Source organism: Atractosteus spatula, chromosome 20 (assembly GCF_055471065.1).
Source record: "Atractosteus spatula isolate fAtrSpa1 chromosome 20, fAtrSpa1.hap1, whole genome shotgun sequence".
NCBI lineage: Eukaryota > Metazoa > Chordata > Actinopteri > Semionotiformes > Lepisosteidae > Atractosteus > Atractosteus spatula.
Window position 1 is genome coordinate 17,026,921 of NC_142725.1, and position 14,159 is coordinate 17,041,079.

General features: G+C 50.0%; 1 protein-coding gene across 4 annotated transcripts; it reads right to left on the minus strand.

Annotated features, from left to right (window-relative positions):
* Nucleotides 1-50: 50 nt before the first annotated feature.
* ca6 (carbonic anhydrase 6) lies at nucleotides 51-10,666 on the minus strand. 4 transcript variants are annotated; one of them, XM_088938220.1, is made up of 10 exons: nucleotides 10,464-10,666; nucleotides 9,363-9,545; nucleotides 7,183-7,331; nucleotides 6,047-6,142; nucleotides 4,896-4,962; nucleotides 4,638-4,795; nucleotides 3,767-3,893; nucleotides 2,992-3,075; nucleotides 1,926-1,958; nucleotides 51-1,452 (listed from the first exon to the last, which is right to left on the minus strand). In XM_088938220.1, exons 1-10 carry the CDS (start codon nucleotides 10,582-10,584, stop codon nucleotides 836-838), a joined length of 1,635 nt encoding a protein of 544 aa, XP_088794346.1. In that variant the 5' UTR covers nucleotides 10,585-10,666; the 3' UTR covers nucleotides 51-835. The 4 variants fall into 4 exon arrangements, with proteins under 4 accessions (XP_088794346.1, XP_088794344.1, XP_088794345.1 ...); XM_088938218.1 differs by having other exon boundaries at nucleotides 2,986-3,075; XM_088938219.1 differs by having other exon boundaries at nucleotides 2,992-3,078.
* Nucleotides 10,667-14,159: the final 3,493 nt, after the last annotated feature.

A 14,159-nucleotide genomic window follows, 5' to 3' on the forward strand; every position in this document is an offset into this window, starting at 1 on the left:
TTTAAAAGATTGACAGTCATAAGAAGCAGAGCCGTCATAAAAAAAAAACGTTTAGCTCAAGCTGTATTTATTATTGTTGATACAGAGATATGATTTAGAGAAGTATGCAGATAAAATCAAAGTGTATTTAACACCGTAATGATTACTCACATCCCTGGGTGCCATGCAGCACGTTCACGTTGGAGAGCCGGGCCATGTGCGGACAGCTAGCCTCTGTTAGCGAGGAAATGACACACCTAAAGGAAGTCTGCTTTCCTCCTCTGTTTGCCTACTGTAGCTCATGTAATCTACCTGTTGGAAACCGTGCCGGGCGACACTAGTGAATATGGTATGTGAATCTCTCTGCAAAGTGCAAGCGAAACGCCTGTGGCCCCCCTGTAGCTGTGCAGTCTTACTCTACGCCTTCCCTGTGACGGGTGCTGCGAGCTCAGGTGCTGGACAAGCCTCGCGGCTCCTCTTCAGTTTCACCTGGGGATGAGCGCAGCTCTCTTTTCTTTTTCACTTGGTTTCTAAATGCAGATGGAAAAACACACCGCAGACAACTTTAAAGCTTCGAAAAGAGGGGGGGAAGGGTGGTTCGAGAGTCTTCCACCGTCTACCGATGCCTGATGGCCAAAGGCTCCGTGGGCTCCTGGGAAGTCAGCTGAAGGGTGTTGTGACCCCGGGAGACGAAAACGCAATCAGGTAAAAGTTTCACAGCTCCCGAACCCTGGTTCTGTAACAAGGGGGGCTAAAGGGGAGAGGGGGCGGTGACAGTGCTCTGGGGACGACGAGGCTCCTGGGCTCGGGCCTGGTTCTGAAACAGTGCCGTGCCGAGGAATGTCCAGTCCCGAGGCTAGGGGCACCTGTACTCCGATTCGAGCCGCACCCCTCCGTGGAGGCTGACGGGGGTCGCCCCCCAGCTGAAGACGTTCCCCTTCTGGGTGCCGTTCCGGCACGACATCTGCTCCTGGATCTCGGAGGAGCTCAGGACGTAGTCCCACACGTGGACGTCGGTCATGTGGCCCACGAAGGCGTCGGCATCGGAGATGCCCAGCAGGCCGTCCTGGTCCTTGCCCAGGATCAGGGTGCCCCCGGGCCGCAGCACGTAGCCGCTCCTCAGGTACTGCTCCTCGCTCACCAGGCCGTTGAGCCACAGCTCCGCGCCCCCCGAGTGCGAGGCCCAGGTCAGGCAGTAGCTGCCCCAGTTCTGGGAGCGGAAGCTGTGGGGGAAGTTGACGAACTCGTTGCCCACCCACAGCCCCACCTCGTAGCCGGCGGTAATGAGCAGCTCGTTGTCGTGGCCGGCGCTGGAGTAAGAGAGCACCGTGTGCACGCCGCTGGCCTTCAGCTTGATGTGCATGCAGGCCGTGAAGGAGGACAGCGCCAGGCTGTGCTCGTGGTGCACTTCGGCGTAGCTCTTCGTGTTCCTCTCGGGGAAGTGGAAGACGAAGGGGGGGTGAGATTTCTTGCCTGGGCACAAGGGACAGAATTAACGTCACAGGCAGGGGGCCAGCCTCTCGCTCAAGCCCGCTGCGGCACTAACAGTGGGGAAGGTACAGCCCAGACGGGCCGTGCTTGCAATGGGACAGTCACTGTGCTGGATGAAAAGAGGATGAAACTCAGCAGAGTCCATTAGCCCTCTCTAACACCAAGATGTACGAGACAAGAGCTTCCACCTAAAAGCTCGGAACTAACAACAGTGGGCAAGGGGAACCTTAATAAAGTCCTGTTTATTCTGGCTGCATGGCTACTGTGGCTGACTCCCCAGCTGGGCTGGGTTATGATTAGTCATGTGATCTCCTACACAGTCTACTTCAAGTCTGACTCGAGTCTGGCCTGTGGACTTTGCCGGCCATCGGAGATGTCTTGGCTTCGCGAGCGCACGTGAAGGGCAGTTTCGGGAGGGAACATGCTCTTCGGCGAAGAGAAAGAGAGGGGCTCACCACAGTCATGCTGCTGGAGTCCTTGGAGGGAGCCTGGGAGACAGGAGAGGGAGAGAGGGTGCGAGTGAGCATGCTGGGGCAGCCTGGAGCTTCGTGCGACACGACTGTGCACAGGAAGACAGTCACAGACAGTCGCTTTGCTGGCTGCCATCAGGGAGCACCAAGATCACTCCCAGTAGAAGATACAGCTCTTTTTATATTTCTTATATAATTTAATGGCAGCACTTTTCTGGCAGTGCTCAATGACTCCTAAGAGATCCGGGTTTTTATATGACTGGTGTACGAGGTCCCTATGTTTAATTAGCAGCTGCTCTGCCACATGTGCGCGAATAAGCTGGGTTTGACCAGCTGGGTACAGGAATGATTGTAACGGGTGACTGCAATAGAATCCAGGCGTGTTTCTATCCCTGGTGGGGCTGGGTATCACCACACACAAACACGCTTACTTCTGGAGAATCCCTGCCTGCTGGGGGGCCCTTCTGTGTTTTGGTGTGTCTGTGTTGTCAAGTTGGTGGCCTTGGGCGAGCCAGTGCGATCTTAAAACATCTGTCTTATCAGTTCTTAAAAGAAAGACTCCTGGTCCTCAGAACTCATCTCTCAGTTACACTGAAACCATCCCTAACCCTGTCGTGCATCCCTGTGGTGTTATTAAGTCGCAGGTGTTACAGCAGCATCTCTGCTGAACCACAAAAACACAGCAGAATCACGACTTGTGTCCCAGTTTCCTCGTGAGCTTATATGACCTCTTTTTCTCCAGAAGTTTGTATCGTGAAGGGATGTGCACTTTAACCCGGGAACAGGAGACACTTCTTTACACAGGAAGTTGAGGGTGCCTGGATCAAGCCTCCTGGCTGCGCTGTTGCAGACAGTTCCCGGGGGATACTTCGAGAAACATCTGGGTGAGATCTCAAGGATCGACAAGCTGCTGTCAACCAACAGATCGCTTCCCATTTCTAACCTTTCTGATGCTTCTAACCGCACCTTCTCCGTGTGACTGGCACTTCCTGAGCACATGGCATAAACCTGCTCAAGACTGGACACATAAAAGCAGCAGACGTGTCTTCACCTGTCTGGATCTGCTTCCCCAAGGAGTTGATCATCCCCTCAATCTTCAGTAGCTTGGACTCAATCTCCTCTTGGCGGCAGAATGCTGCTTTTAAAAGAAAATCAAAGCAGTGGTAATTGGAAATACACTTTATTTTAAGTAACATATTCAATATGGCAAAAACGTTTAGGGGATTGTTTATTTAAAAACATCCCCTTTGTGTTCCTTATGAGTCCTAAAATATTCATAACATATGAATACAAGATGACCTTTTTGTGACAGCTTTTTTATCTTTTCAATGTTCAGTGTTTTGGGAAAGTCAAGTGTTTTTTTTTATTTCAAAACACAACTATCGTGTTTTTAAAACAAAAATCTCAAACCTGTTTCCGACAGTGGTCGGTCTTCTGTGTCGTTTGCAATGGCGGAAACACTAGGTGGCGCCAGATAGTGCAGCGCATTGAGACAGCAGCACAAAGTCAAACACAGGTAGTGCCTTTCGAGTTCTCCCTCATCGCACAATAAGATCGATTTCCCTTCTGAACCTCAAAGTTAGCCGGCTTTTCTTGTGTGTCCTTGCACTTTCCTTACAATACGTGCCTCCCTTCATGATCATACAGTTTATTTCAAGTGTTTTAAAGTTATTTTTAAATGCATTTGTTCACACCTATCAGACCCTGGAAGGCACTATCCCTTTTCCAGCCCTGCTGGAATTCCCGGTGCATGCTGGGAAATTAGCTATCGACCAGGCCGGGTCACATGACTGGAGCCCGAGGTGCCTCTGTGCCCACATACTCACTGCCTTTGCCCAGCCGTGGCAGGAAGGAGGACTCCACCACCCTGTCATTCAGGGGCTGGGCCACCCTGTAATCGTTCCACAGCGTCTGGTTGTGATAGTCCATCAGGGTGCTTTCCATCTTTCTGATCTTTCAAACACAAGAAAGTGAAGGAGACCAGATTGCTGTGATGCCAGAGGCCAATAATAATTATAATTATAATTGCTTACACTTATATAGCGCTTTTCTGGACACTCCACTCAAAGCGCTTTACAGGTAATGGGGACTCCCCTCCACCACCACCAGTGTGCAGCCCCACCTGGATGATGTGACGGCAGCCATAGTGCACCAGTAGACTCCCCACACACCAGTTCTCAGTGGGGAGGAGAGCAGAGTAATGAAGCCAATTCTTATATTTAATACTTACAGGGAGCAGGGGGGAACAATGCAGAGAATGAAGCTAATGGATTGATGTGCACGTGCACATACCGACAGCTCCTCTAGTTCACCTCCGTCTATGTTCCTCTTGTAAAGGAGCCTGGACTGTGGGGGCTGGGTTGCGAGGGTCTGGAACAGACCACCTCGCCCACATTGGTGAAGTTGTTACTGTGGGATTCTTCCAGAAATGGCCGGATGAAATCCTGGGACCAGACAGCTCGATGGGGCAAAGGCCTCCCCCCTGCTCATCCTTCTCATGTGTGTCAAGTCGCAATGACGCCGTCAAACTGGACTTCACATTTAATGCCTACATGAGCGCTGAACTCAAATAAAGCATTAATGCCCCAAACGCAGCTCACACACAGCTGCTCTCGGGCATGAAACACTGGCCATTGCTTTTGGTGCCGGGACACGTGCAGGGGGGCAGGCTGGAGAGGGGCAGACTGCGGTCTGTACCTGGCTGTGGGAGAGGGTGATGGGGGTGTCGAACACCGTCCACAGGATGCTCTCGTAGCACGGTGGAGTGGTGAGAGAGCCCTGGTAGCGGAAGAAATGGGAGAGGTTTTCCGGGAGCATGGCGCGCACGTTGACCGACGAGATGTTCATGGACTGGCCTGCGAGGGGGCAAAGCACAGGACAAGGGAAAACAAGGCTAGCTGACCCACACAGAGAGGTAAACCGCAAACAAACACTTATTGAAGGACATGGCCTCACCTGCATACTTGACATATTTCAGGTTCGAGATGAAATCACTGTAGTAAGTGTTTTCAAAATGCCCGTCCTGGAGGGGAAGGAAGATTGTGTTCAATTTTTATACAATGGAATAATCCTGATCAATATTTAACACCAGGTACGTGGCAGTAGATGCGTGCAGTGTTGCAGCAGGAGCTGGACTTCACTAGTCTGAAATCTCCTGCCTTGCTCATGCTGTGCATTAATAATACATTTCCAAAATAAAAAAATGAAACAAATAGTCCATCACAGTATGGCTATGCATTTAATTAGTCTGCCTTCTGCCTGTCACTGAAGCCTGTTTAATACTGTGGTACTCAGAAGCACTCAGGCTACAGCTGTCACCCTGAGCTGCAATATCTAAGAAATGATGCTGTGCGTTACAGAGCTGATGCATTCTCTGACCTCTCTCTAACTGTATTACACCAGCTGCTATTAACACCCTGAGCACATCCTGGAGGGAAGCAGCTGTCAAACGGAACACAGGCCCGGATTAGTTGATCAGTGGTTGTCTGGGAGCTTTGCTGCTGCCTGTTAACGTTAGCGTCACTGAATCTAAACTTCTTTGTGTGTCACCAAACACTTCCGTGTGCTGGGTTACTCTGAAGGCCACGCACCACAGCTGACCCAATCACAGCCAGGTCAGTGATCAGATTCTCCCTTGTTGCATTATTAACGTCAAAACTCTCCAGCTCACAGCCCGCAGACTCTTCCCCCCTCTCACAGCCTCTCTGTGTTCTGAAATTTCCATCTGGAAGAATGTACCCCTTTGGCAGACATGCTTGTAATTGTTGTATTTTGAAATCAGCAGACAAGCACGTTGCTTCAGTCATTGAATTTTGTCTTCAGCTTGTGTGTTCCCTGCTTTTACTTTAATTGTTTGCTGGGCCATGAAGTACTATATGTAGAGCAATGCTGCATACTGCTGTTTCTGTGTGTGTGTATGTGTAGAGTGTGATGAATTATCTTCATCTCTCCTTTAACTCGAGGGGCCTGTGGATAACTGAGTGCATAGTCCTTTTCAATGCACACAAGCAGGTCATGAGGGAATAAGGGCTGACTATTGTAGTTTTAGCACTTTGAGCATATAATCTATATAGAGAGTGAAAGCAGGAGACTTAAGGTGAGTTTACCTCATAGAAAAATGCAAGCACAGCTAATCCGTCAGGTTTGTCTACAGCTTCGGCAAAGCTCTTATATTTGTCGGAGTTGTAGTGGACAACATGCAACTGCAACAAAAGCAAAAACAAAATTTTAAAAATAAAAAGGCTCTTTCCAATTGTGCATCACTCATTCAGGGTGTGACACTTCTGTGTGGCTCTCCTGCTCTGCAATCCGAGACACCTTTAGGAAAGACGGTGATTTCATGCCTATTTCCAATGCTGAAGAACTGAAATATTGTCTGTTTAAATTCCTACCTGTTTCATTAAATTCTCCGGAGACAGGAAGAGTCCAGAACCATCTACCGGCAATGATGGCACAGTGCAAACTATCCTGTATCGATGCACTAACATAACAGTTAAATTAGGGGGAAATTGTAAAGATGAATGAGTCTAATCATTTATAAAAAATAATATATTTTGGTTCTGGGAGGTCATTAAGCATTGCTTTTGTACTTCGTTAGCCTTAATGTGTGTGGAAACAATCCAGATGCTACCTTCGGCACAAGCCCTGTAGGTCAGGGCTGTTCTGCTCTCCAGCAGCAGAGAGCAACGTCCTCTGTGGCACCGTAGTCACTGAGCAGACAAACAAGCCCGACTGCACATGAGAGGAAAACTGAAACACCGTTCCAAGAGTTCCCCGTGCCGTGCAGGGAGCGCAATTTCCCCCCTTGGCTAGCCAGGAAGGAGTATCTCCATGAGGAGCCAGACCATGCCGGGCAACGCTGGTGAGAACTCAGAATTACCGAGTCTGTTTGTACGGTCGACTGGTTTGCACCCCAAGTTAAAAACAGCAATTGCATCTAGAATCCACCATAATTCCTCCTATCAACACTAGGCAACAGGTTGTTGTAAGGGGCATCACCACCATGCCATTGTAGGTATCATGGCAGAGAGGGCAGCTGGGATTGCCTTATTCACCTTTAGTATTTCCGTGTTAATGAGCATTTTGACACCTGGCTTTCCACAGATGCAGAGCAGGAATAAGTCCGGGGGCCGCGGGGCGGGATCAAGGCAAAAGCACGAAGGGGGCTGGTACAGGGGAGGCCTGAGCTCCAGGCTGCCGCGCCGCGCTGCGCTGGCTGCGTGTTCGTCCGATCGCGCCGTACCTCTGCCATGAACCGGATGCCGTCTATGGTGTGCTCCGACCCGCTGGCCTCCAGGTCCATACCCCCCCAGTGCAGGTGCATCTGGACCGCGGTGTAGCGGCTGGGCAGGCCCTGGGTGATCACCATGCTGGGCGGCAGGTCGATCTGGACTGTGGGAGCAGAGAGGAGAACCGGCCTCAGCTCCTGCTGTCGCCTGCGCAAAGGCTTCTGGGAAGCAGGAGCAGGAGCAGCCTGGGCTGGGGCTCAATCAGGAGGGCAATACGCTAACGAGTTCAACGCACACGAACGAAGAGGTGTTTGATGGATATCAATAACATTGGAGACAGTATCCCAGAACGATTAGTAATGTACTCCCCCATCTCCTTCTTCCTCCTTTTGTGACTGAATGTTTTGGGATTTTTATCCAGGAGGAAAATGTAACTTAGGAACAGAAGCCCTGAGCCCTGCTATCCGTTTCCTCCCATAATATTGCGCCAGTCATACCTGGTTGCCAAATGACTGATCCTGACACAAGGATTAGGGCTTTAGTCCTGCCGAACCAAAACAGCACGATCCTGCGGAAATGTCCCAGCGCTTTCAAGAATCTTTCCCTGTCCTGCTCCAGGTTAGCATTTCAAATCGGATTAGTCAGTTTTTCTCCTGGGGTCGCTTGTTATGTCAAAGTTGAACGGAAGTGCGTTCCGGAGAGAGATCGGCGGCCCTTCTGCTGTTGATTCGACACAGGGGCGTGTGGAAAGAAGCCCAGGGTCACCAGCGACGGCTCTGGCAAGCATTGGAGTGATCCGTGTGTGTGTGTGTGTGTGTGTGTGTTGGACCGGGGACAGGAGAGGTGCGATGTTACAGGTCAGCAGGTTCCACAACACTGCGGACCAGGAGGGCAAACGGGCAGCCCAAGGCTTTTTAAATACTCTTTGCCAGCTTGGAGGACTTCAGCAGAGTCACGAGACCACGGCAACAGCACGGGTTTCAGTGAGCAAGGCCTTGAAGGCTGTTACGGACAGCTGACTTTAACCTGGGTGTTTTTTTACACCAGCAGCTCGACACAACAAAGCCTTTCCCGGCGGTTCTGGAGCATAGGCTACTGTGCTGTTCTTTTGAACCGAAGCTCTGGACCCCAGCTGGAGGCCCTTGAACTTCTATAACATTGCACCTTCCTCAACAACGGCCCGCTAGAGAGAGGGAGGCCTGCGGGGCTCCAGCAGGCAGCGCAGAGGAAAAGCCGGGGTCACACGGGGGGAGCCGAAGTCTACCCCAGCAAGCAACGTGCGCAGAGCAGGGTACACCCTGGACAGGACACCAGTCCATCGCACACACACGGACACAAACACACAAAATCACATCATGGTCAACTTTCTCAGGAGCCAACTGACCTACCAAAATGTCTTTGGACTGTGGGAGAAGACCGGAGCACCTGGAGGAAATGCACACGAACACGAGGAGAACATGCAAACTCCACACAGACAGCAGATTGAACCCAGGGCCCCTGTGCAGCAAAATTTTGATTTTTGTTTCCAGATACATACATATACTCTATTCCAGCTGGGAGCTGGAGTCTATCCCAGTAGGTAATAGGCGCAAGGCAGGATACACCCTGGATGGGACACCAGTTCATTGCAGAGCAGACACACACTCATACCGGGTACCACCAGAGCATCCAGAGGAAACCCGCTTAAACACAGGGAGAACATGCAAACTCCATACAGATAGCACCCCAAGTCCAGAACTGAACCCAGGGCCCTTGCGCTAATCAGTGCACCACCATGGTACAAATTATACACGTCAAATAAACACATCAAGGGCTATAACAAGCTCCACACCAACAACATCCTTCTGCGTTTCCTGCTGCATCTTTGGATGTGTTTTCCCACCAGGCGGCGCCACACCAACACTACAAGCAGACAGAGGAACTTGTTTCCAGCGCGCGTGTTTAAAGCTCATGTAAACAGTCACTTCTTAAAAAAAACAAGAACAAAACGCCTTTACTCTGAGACCACGCTAACCACTGGCCAGCGCGAGTGAGCAGGTATGGGACTGCAGAACCGGTCCACTGGACCCAGCAGTGCAAATCACGAGCATGAGCTCACGGGCTACACCGTGGTCCCAGAATAAACGGGAGATTTGTTGTTGGGGTTTTTTTTGTCACGCGTGGGGTCGCCTGCTCGCCCTTGGCGTTACTGCACCTGAGTGGCCGTTGTTGGTCATGAGGAAGTTTCCCTTCCGCGGGCTGTCGTAGCCCGTCAGCTCCAGCTGCAGCATCTTGGGGTTGTATCGGACTCTCTTCCTCTGGATGTCGATGGGCGACTGTTTCAGGCCGCCGCAGGCCGGGTACTTCTCCGCCCAGTGCGCCTCGTCCAGGCTGCCCTCTTGCGGACAGGGAAAAAAGACACATGGGACTCTTGGAAAGAGAGGACACGGAGCTGCTTCGAGGTCACGCCAGCCTGGCAGGAGTTTGCGTTAATTTCCTGTATCGTGAGAAAGGCCTGGCACCGCACCGAGGTCGGGGTTTTTTTTAAATACGATTCCATAGAAGATGACTCGCCCCAGTCGCGGGGCTCAGTCTTAACATCGATTATATCACTATATCAATATGTAGAATTTAAGTTCTGACCCGTGAACTTGGCGGCTCTGAGATAGACCTGTGGGAGAACAGAACACCGCGGGAACTGGGGGATTTTCCCCGCTATTAGTGAGTTAATTTGCACGAATTTAGAATTGATTTAGTTGACGCATTTTCATAAACAAGTCTGAGATGCAGGAAAATTCCACTTTTTTTTTGCAAACGTATTTGACACACACATGGCACGCAAGTGCAAATAAGAACAATTAAATAAGAGCCTCCTTTATGCATCTTATTACTCATCCTGTCATTTATTCCTATGCTATTAATCAAGAGTGAGACAGAATTCAAAATGTGTGAAGAGTTGTTTTACTTAAAACAACATTTTTATGTTGTTCAATACATGCATCAGCCGAAGGAAACTACTAAAAAAAGAAAAGGAGCTTACTTTTCTTACAATCGCGTTAATCTCGAGGTGAAACGTGCGCTAGCTGTAAATGGTGTTATAAAGTTCACCTCTGTTGTCGGTTTGCTTTGGATTGCTGTGCTGTATTGCTTCCCTGTGCATTGAGCAGTGCCTAGACACTGTGTGATGTAAGAATCTTACGGAGAGGTCCAAACTCATGCAAAGAAACTTCAGTGTACGGGTGCAGAGTCTGAAAGTTATCCATCCTTTACTGTGTTTTAAACACTAGTAAAAAAACTGAAGAAAATCTTTTTTTACCTTTGTAGGACCAGTGTATTCCTTGAATTTCGTCACAGCTGACTCCCGCCAGCAGAAAACAGAAGCAGAGACAGAATTCCCATGTCATGGCTGAGCTTCGAAACAACAACAGCCTGGACATCCAGCCTAGCGCTTTGAGTGTGTGTGTGTGAGAGACTTTAGGGGAAAATCGCTCTGCCTGCTCAGATGAGATAGCCTTTGGCCTTGTGGATAAGTTTGTGAAGACCGGGAATCGGATATTGATTCCCCCTCTGGCTGGTTAGCTAATAGTTTACACACAGCATGCTGTGTGTATGAGTTTATGGAAAGCAAACAGGAACTGAGGGCAATAGCTGTTTGTCTATGCACATGCTGCAGAGATCCCGTAAGTCCATTTTGCAAAAAAACATGCATTTTTCCATGTTTTTAGGTTTGCCACGTGACACAAGCCTCCCAGGGTACAAATAAGTACAAAACAAAGCTTTTTTTATAGGCCGTGTTGGTCCAAAGGCATTTGACTTTACAGGCTTTTTTTTTTTAAATTGCTAGTTATCTGTGAGCCCCAGCCATGACAGGGCCATTCCGTTTTCTCTAGGCGTCCCCAAACCCAGAATAATTCGAGCAAGAGACTATTTCTGCTGCTGTTGCAAAAGTTCATTTTAAATGATTTTAACTGTTTCTTTTTTTTAGTCAGGTTGTTTAAAATTAAAGTGGTTTAATATGTGCATGAACCTATTTCACTCTACATGAGTATATACTGAGAGGCATTAAACACACAAGAAAGGTCAGTGGCTTCGATGCGTGTGTGGTGTTTTTCATGTCCTTCAGCGTACGAATACTATACGCAGTGGAGTAGGATGAGCCTTTGTGTGCATCGTTAGGCAATGCATGATGTTAATTGTCCGGGGGGGCAGCCCTGCCCTCTGACAGACTGGCATCTGGGCAGGGGCGGGGAGTCACATGCTCCCACACAGAGACAGAGAAGGGAAAGTCCAGAAGCACGAGTGAGAGAACGGCACGCACGGACCCCCGGACCTCCTGTCTCAATCCCTCCTCCTGCCCCAGGTATGAGAACTGTGCAGACAGCAGGCAACCGACTGATGGTTCTGAAACAGTTCCCGCTGAAAGAATTACTGCAGGCGTTGGCACCACGGAGCATAGTTGTTGCAGCTGGTGCATTCTGGGTAAGGCTGGAGAAATGAGTGCAGTACTGTATGTTGTCCTGGATCTTAGGCTCATGGCTGTCAGTTATTAGAGGCCTATAGGCTTAGATCACTGCGATGGACTGGCGTCCCGTCCAGGGTGTATCCTGCCCTGCGATGGACTGGCGTCCCATCCAGGGTGTATCCAGCCTTGCACTCTGCCTGCTCCGCAACCCTATGGATGGAAGTGTAGATGTATCGCTGACGATTTGTGCTTCTCGCCAGCAAACCAGCGCAGCTCGGCATTCTCTCCTCTTTGCCCCTAACTAGCTTAATTAGTTAATTGGCTGAGTTGGGACCCAGATCTTGAAATCTCTCTCCGAGAGATGCCGCTGGGTTGTACTGCTGCTGTAAGCTTTCTCAGTCGAGCGCTGGATGTAGTCTGTATGCGCTATAGGTAGTCTAGGCTTCCCCCTCCAAAATAAATACCATGAAGCTGAAATGGCCTGTGTGAGCAAATCATGGTATCAGGGTTCCCTTCTGCTTCTAACCGCAGAGCCTTTTCGGATGCCTCCTAGCGTCTAGATGCGGGACTGTCTCATGCACGCCTGGTCACGGTCCCAGCCATCTGGGGGGTGGAGCGGTGGCACTGTGGCTCAGGATCTGCGCCTGTGGCTGGAAGGTTGCTGGTTCAAATCCTGCAGCTGGCAGAGGAATCCTACTCCGTTGGGCCCCAGAGCAAGGCCCTTAACCCCAGCTGCTCCAGGGGTGCCGTACAATGGCTGACCCTGCGCTCTGACCCCCAGCTTCTCTCCCTGTCTGTGTGTCTCATGGAGAGCGAGCTGGGGTCTGTGAAAAGACGATCTCCTAATGCAAGACACTGTATGTGGCCAATAGAGTGATCTTATCTTTTCTGCCCATGTTCAGCCTGCATCTGCTGACAAAGGTCACTGCTTTGATTTGGTCTAGAATGGAAATTGATTTGGGAAGGGGGGGGGGGGTATTGATCGGTTGAAGTATCAACCTTTATGCAATGTGTGGGTTTTCCGGAGTCAATAACATTAATTATTTACAAACTTGAGTCGGGCCGCAGGCATAGCTTGCTCTCCTATGGATTTATAGATCACCTCTCGTCGTGTATTTGTCTTCCGGCCCCACGCCTGAATTAAAGATGACTATTTTTTTTTTCCAAATGAGGTGGCTAATGTGAGAAAACCACCACTGAGGCATAACTTATTTGCAAATATTGCCTCGGGAACTAAGTTAATGGAACACTCCATTAAAAAAAAAGAGCTTCCCCCCCACATAGAAGTACACTGAAAGTTAGCGCAGGCAGAACAGTGAGACCCTGATGCTGCACTTCTTCTTCTGACCAGTAGGAGGCAGTGTAGAACCTCACAGAAACCTTTGAGAAAGAAATAGTGGGCTGGCCTGGTTGGAACTGGGTGAGAGGAAAAAAGTAATATTTTTCTTCCAGCCTTGTAGAGAATAAATAAAAAATAATAGTAACTTACGATTAATTGCGCCTTGCAGCCCAAAGTGTTCTGCACCCGGGAGGAGACCCAGCTGTGGGTGACGCACAGCAGCCGTTCTGCACCAGCGGTCCCAGTACCCAGCAGAGCAGGGTCTGATTGGCCAGAACCCAGACAGAGTTCAGAGTCCAGGCACTGGGGTCGGCTCCCCTGCCCTCACAAGACAGCCACGGGCATCTTTCATTGAACTTCCAAGGCAAACAAAACTTCAAACTGTTTTTTTTTTTAATGGATTACAGAGTAGGCGTGCTGGAACAATGAAGCCATTACAAGGCAGTGACTCAGAAAGCTTGTGGAAGTGCTGTGGTGGGGCTGATGCAGTCCAGGCTGACCAGGCCAGGATGCTGGTACACCAGTACACACAGTGCCACACTTCCCTGGAAGAGTCTTCTACAGCTGGCAAAGAGAGCAAAGATTGTGTGTCGCTGCAATTGTGTGTGTGCGTTTTTTTAATCGAGTGCATTAATATTAGAACACGCACTGGGAATGACTTCAGAGTAAACAATGGCTCTTTTATTCAGGCAGTATTTGTTCTTACTTCTGAAGCCTCAAAACCAGTTTCCTTCAAAGTTAAGTCAATAGAACATGACTGCTTTCTAACATCTCAGTGAATTGTTTGCTTACTACTGTTCTACCCTCAGAAAGACCTGGGACGTCATGATGATGGTTCCTGCCTTGAAACCTATTTTCTTCCGCCTCTGTCCGTGACGTGGCGCAGGCGAACCACCAGGCGGCGCGCTCCCGCGTCCCGCCGTCCTCAAGGTCACCGCGCGCGTCCGCCATTGCTGATGCTCCGTTCTGCACTCCTCCGGCTGCCATGGTGACGAGGGACGGGCCCTCGCCATGGCAACAGGGCCTCGGGGGGGGGGGGGGGGGGTGCGATGACTGCCGCTGATCATTCAATGGCGGAAGAGAGGACGTTTTGAGAATGGATAAGCCCCGTGTTCAGGAATGCTTGTGCACGGTTACAATTTCCGTTCAGATTTTGTGCGTTGCAAATGTGTTTATATATGTCTACATGTCGGAGGGGATTTCTAATTTTT

What these genes read in the sequence shown, in the direction of transcription:
- ca6 (XM_088938217.1), bottom strand. Translation starts at nt 10,584, where the DNA reads ATGTCCAGGCTGTTGTTGTTTCGAAGCTCAGCCATGACATGGGAATTC. An exon ending in GACCAACAACGGCCACTCAG is followed by an intron (nt 7,332 to 9,362) that starts GTGCAGTAACGC and finishes CTGCTCCCACAG; the next exon opens with TCCAGATCGACCTGCCGCCC. An exon ending in GCAGATCCAGACAGGTGAAG is followed by an intron (nt 1,959 to 2,985) that starts ACACGTCTGCTG and finishes CCTGTCTCCCAG; the next exon opens with GCTCCCTCCAAGGACTCCAG.